The sequence below is a fragment of the Mus caroli genome, chromosome 13 (assembly GCF_900094665.2).
Source record: "Mus caroli chromosome 13, CAROLI_EIJ_v1.1, whole genome shotgun sequence".
Classification (NCBI taxonomy): domain Eukaryota; kingdom Metazoa; phylum Chordata; class Mammalia; order Rodentia; family Muridae; genus Mus; species Mus caroli.
The window spans coordinates 44,934,109-44,939,077 of record NC_034582.1 but is presented as its reverse complement, the minus strand read 5'-3'; the positions used below and the strand labels follow the sequence as shown (position 1 = coordinate 44,939,077).

Below are 4,969 nucleotides of genomic sequence, written 5' to 3'. Positions count from 1 at the left end.
AAAAAAAAAAAAAAAAAAAAAAAAAAAAAAAAAACAACAACAACAACAAGCATCTGATAAACAAATTCAAAGGGTCAGGATCCACACAGAAGATCAAGAGAGCAGCTCAACAGGGAACGGACCGATGCGAGGCAGGTTAAAATATGTGCCCACCCACGTTCTAGTCTGCTGGTGAAAAATATTCTAGGAGGCTGGAGATGACGTCACAAGCCTGGAATCCCCGTACTCCCCAGAGGTGGAGGGAGGAGTTCCAGGACATTCTCAGCTACACAGTGAGTCCAAGGCCAGAGGAGGTACATGACCTTGTCTCAACAACATCAACCAACCAACCAACCAACCAACCAAGGCAGAATCAACTTTAAGGGAACACAAAAATACCTGAGCATCAGAGTGTGCTTCAAACTGTGCGGTCCCTCCCGTGGCCTGGTCAAAGGTGTACATGAGGCGAATGTCTTCCTCATGCAGTTCATGGCCTTCCACAACAATGCTCCCTGTGGGAAAGGCAGACTGTCAGCGTACTGTGCCCTCCCTTGATGACCCTGGCATTCTGCTGCCTACCAAGGGTTGGTGCAAGTGAAATGAGGGGGCAGTGTGAGGTGCTGGGTACTGTGTGTCTGCCCCGGGCAAGCAGGAGGAAGTGTGGAGAGCTGTTGATGGGTGACGTCCTTTAGGAAAGCCCACTGTAGCCACTGCGTTAAGGCTGACTCTAGAAGTATATAGAACTGGAGGGAAATCAGGCAGATTATAACAGGACACCAGCACCCCGAGGCTGCAATAGCAAGGTGGGATACCGGGCACCTGTCTAGGAAAGTCACTGGTATTTACAGCTGTGTTCTTATGAACAGGATGAAGGAAGGGATGAAAACATCGCTTAAAGATGAAGTGGCGAGGACGCGGAGGCGGACACCCACCGCTCTTCTGAAACTGCTCCAGCTCTTCATTGCTCAGCCGCTTTATGGCCATCATCACCGTTTTGAAGGCCCCCTTCAGACGCTTCCCAAGGACCATGTGATCTGGTTCAGCCCTTAGTCGGATACCATACTTGTTTTTATCAGTAGACAGCGTGACTTTTCTAACATTTAATTCCTACAGCGAGTATCAAAGGAAAAGCGAAACTGTGAGGCACAGAAATCTGTATCACATGGGACATGTAGACGAACATCCACAACAGCGCTATTTACAGGAGGCAAAGAGCAGATAAAACCCAAATGCCAGTCAACTGCTGAATGGGTGGGGCTGTGATGTGCTCAAGGCACATAACGCTTGCCTGGCATGTGCAAGGCCCTGGTTTGGATCCCCAGCACCACACAGAGAACAAAGCAGGTGTGACTAGGTAAAAATAAAGCATGGTTTATACACACACTGGAGTGTTTAGCAACATAAATGAATTATGTGAATGAACTGTACAAACATGACGCTAAGCAACATAAGCCACACACAGTAGATGACAAACTGTTCTTTATGAAATGTCTAAAGAAGGCAAATCCACAGGCAGGATTGGGAGGATGTACATTGGCCCACCTTTTATCAGACACACCACACCTAGTGCATTCACAAACTCCAAAGAGCTATAGTTCATCATTTGAAGAAGCAAAACTTTCTTGTTAATTATAAAATTTTACTCTGAGGAGGAGAAGTAGATGAGACTAAAGAAACCCTTTTTTTTTTTTTTTTTTTTTTGGTTTTTCGAGACAGGGTTTCTCTGTGTAGCCCTGGCTGTCCTGGAACTCACTCTGTAGACCAGGCTGGCCTTGAACTCAGAAATCCGCCTGCCTCTGCCTCCCGAGTGCTGGGATTAAAGGTGTGCACCACCACGCCCGGCTTTTTATGTTTTTTTTTTTGTTTTTTTTTAAAACAATTTCATGGATGGTTATGCACGTAGCAATTTACCAAAGAATAATTTTCTAGGAAACAGAAAATCCTGACTGGGCTGAGCCTGACTTACCTCAATGATATACTTCTCCAAGGACCTGATATCCTCTAGAGCTTCTGGGTCTTGGTGGATGACCACAATTTCCTTCAAAGGATACTAGAGGGAAGGGAGTGGAAATGAACCAAGGGTCAGTTTCCCCAAACAGCAAAATGTTGAATGCTCATCTGTCTGGTTAATATTTAGCTTAACTAGCTCCAAGCCATTCATACCTTACCACAGAAAAGGACAAAGAATTATACTATTGCTGCAAAGTCTAAGCTAAAATTCCCCAAGACACAGGTCTGGGTCAATTCCATATAAGAACACAATTTCGCACCTTTATTGGAATAGTTTTCCGGTCTCGTATCACTCTTCCAAGCTCAATCACAGACTGCATCCTCGACACGGCGTTCTCAGTTTTCTTGTCAATCAGCTCCTCTCTGATTGATGAACACAGGGTAGGGAAAATCATTACTTTTAAAGGTTGAAAACCTGACACGGTTACTCTTAAGTGAGGAGGAGGATCTGGCTAGGTCTCCAGCGGTAACTGAGAAAAGATGTCACCCACTCCCACCTCAAGGGGCACACACGGTGCTCCCAGGGTTACTCCAAGGTTGCACTCACATCTCACCCAACTACCATTCCTAAGGAGGATGCTACATCCCTCCTACTGCAGGCCCCTGCAGCCTGAGGAGTAGCTACACCAGCCCAGGTGAAAGGAGGGCTCAGGAGGTGGAGAAGGGAAATGAGCCCTCTCCCCATCTCTTCCTGTGGGCCTTGGGACCCTACGTGGACTTCCCTTTCCTGTGGCCCGGGTGACTCGTCTCTATTTGATTCCTACCGAACTCTAGGCAGCATGAGGTAGTGGATGCTGAGTGTGTCCTTGTCCCGGATAGAAGCAGGGTCAATCAGCAGCTTTAGATTCTGGTACATCAGTTCAGTAAGAAAGGGTGTGTAAGGGGCCTGCAGCAGAATGGAGGAGAGAGTATCACTGGATGCACCCATCATCCGTCGATCTCACTTAGACTGAGAAATGAAAGCCAGTCACTTTAGAGAAGAGAATAGCAATACACAGGCATAGGCTGGTTATTAGCCGTCCCTTTTCAAAGAAAAATGACTTCATATGTATGAGGTGTAAGAGTAGAGCTACCTCACAGGACTCAAAGTATCTCTGGATATCTTGCTATCCAAAACCAAGAACAAGTGCCAGTTGAATCAAATGTATCAGTTAAGTCAATATGCAGAGGTTAAATACCTTAAAGCCTAGAGATCAGATCTGCAAAGCAGAAAAACGGCACTTGTATCCCGGGATGCAGGTGCAGGAAGTTAGATGTGGACACCACCAAGATCTTGTCTAAGGGCAAATTCCCCTGTGACTGTCACAGGCTCACAGAAAGCTTGTTGTATAGTATGGAACACGATACTGGGGCACCAGAATAGGACACAGAAAAGGAGCAGAGTTCCCATCCATATGGCACTTAACGGTTTAATTAACAGAAACCCAGGCCAAACAATCACACATTTTTCTATCAGTGCTATTAGGATATGCTTGATCATATAAGTATGAGTTTAGGATCTCTACATTACTCAGTTACCTAGTTCTTCACATTATCAAGATTTATATCTTATCTCCCTGGGAGTAGATCGGTGTCTAAATGCTGAACAGTAAATGAATAAGTACTTAGAACGAGCACCTCATATATCTCAGTTGCTATGTAGAATTAGCACCTCGTATACCTCAGTCAGTACTTAGAACGAGGCACATAAGCTATTACAACTTCTGAAAGGGGGCTAGTGCTCGAAGGTGCTTTGACTCTTCTAGAAAGCAGACAGAAGGGAGGGGGGTGTGGCTCAGGGTTACTGTACGTAGCTTGGCTTTGGAAAGGGGTTGAGCATCTCACCATCAGTCTGCACAGAGAAAGCAGGACACTGAACAGTGTCTCCAGAGCCATGACACAGTCTTCCACCCCACTCTCACCCTAGAGAATGAAACAGAGACAAATATGAAGCTGCTGGTAGTAAGTGTGTCATCAAAACAGATGGTTATTAAAACGGGTGGTGTACGGGGACCATGTACTACACAGGTGGGAAAGGGGCGGAGTGAGGAGTAATGGCCTCAACCATCAGCCCTGGGGCTACGCAGGGCAGTGCGAGAGGTCAGCACGGGACAGCAGTCTGCTGTCCCCCTGACCATCTCTACTGGAGATCAGGTGAATGGGAGCCAAGGACAGGACAGACTTGAAGGTGTGAGGGTAGATGGATTCCAATATAACAAGAAGAGCTAGATAACTTTTTGCTTTTAAAAAAGAGGGGAGGGGGTATATACTGTGTGCTTTTAAAATAACTTTACTGATTCATGGCAGGGAAAAACTTTCTGCAGCAAGGAATTTGTCACTGTCTTATCTCACTATACTTTCTGCACATGCCAGTGTGTCTGGAGAGCAGTGTTCACGCCAAGCTCATGCGAAAACCCCGACAGCGAGGAAGAACTCTGTCCACAGCAAACACCTGACCACTGCCGCTTTGGGTGGAGACAGAAACCAAGAGGGGTGCTGCTGTGTGGCTCCTTCCTCAAAACTGAAACCCCCTCACCAGGAACAAGGCTGAAACATGTGGAAGCAAAGCCCTCTCAGGAAGCCCTTTCCCGATCAATGGCTGTGGGGTCATTCAGCCAGCCACGCAGCCTCCAAGAGTACAGGAGCTTAGGAATGCTGCCTTCCCGAGTTGTCACGATTTTGGGGTGGGCTTTTGTTCATGATGCAGTGTGGTTATCTATGCTCCTATCACCCCTCATCCAGTCTCCTGGAAGGAACCCCAATAATCTCACAGCTAGACTTGGATGGGGGCAATTCTTTGGCTGTCACTGGCACACACACTATCTAGTCGTATGTTCATGCCTCTAGGGAAAAGTCACACACAATAGTTTCTTTTAAGAAGTATAGCCAGGGGGCTGGTGAGATGGCTCAGTGGGTAAGAACACCCGACTGCTCTTCCGAAGGTCCAGAGTTCAAATCCCAGCAACCACATGGTGGCTCACAACCATCTGTAACGAGATCT

General features: G+C 46.7%; 1 protein-coding gene across 4 annotated transcripts in view; it reads right to left on the bottom strand.

The window, feature by feature from the left end:
* The window catches only part of Iars (isoleucyl-tRNA synthetase), a 47,962-nt gene that overhangs the window by 9,362 nt on the left and 33,631 nt on the right, over window positions 1-4,969 (bottom strand). For all 4 annotated transcript variants that reach the window (XM_021180375.2, XM_021180376.2, XM_029468406.1 and 1 more), the window contains 6 exons: window positions 3,814-3,891; window positions 2,754-2,875; window positions 2,250-2,352; window positions 1,946-2,029; window positions 912-1,086; window positions 379-491 (listed from right to left, as the gene is read on the bottom strand). In XM_021180375.2, coding sequence (XP_021036034.1) covers window positions 379-491; window positions 912-1,086; window positions 1,946-2,029; window positions 2,250-2,352; window positions 2,754-2,875; window positions 3,814-3,891 — 675 coding nt within the window. The remainder of the gene's footprint in view (window positions 1-378; window positions 492-911; window positions 1,087-1,945; window positions 2,030-2,249; window positions 2,353-2,753; window positions 2,876-3,813; window positions 3,892-4,969) is intronic.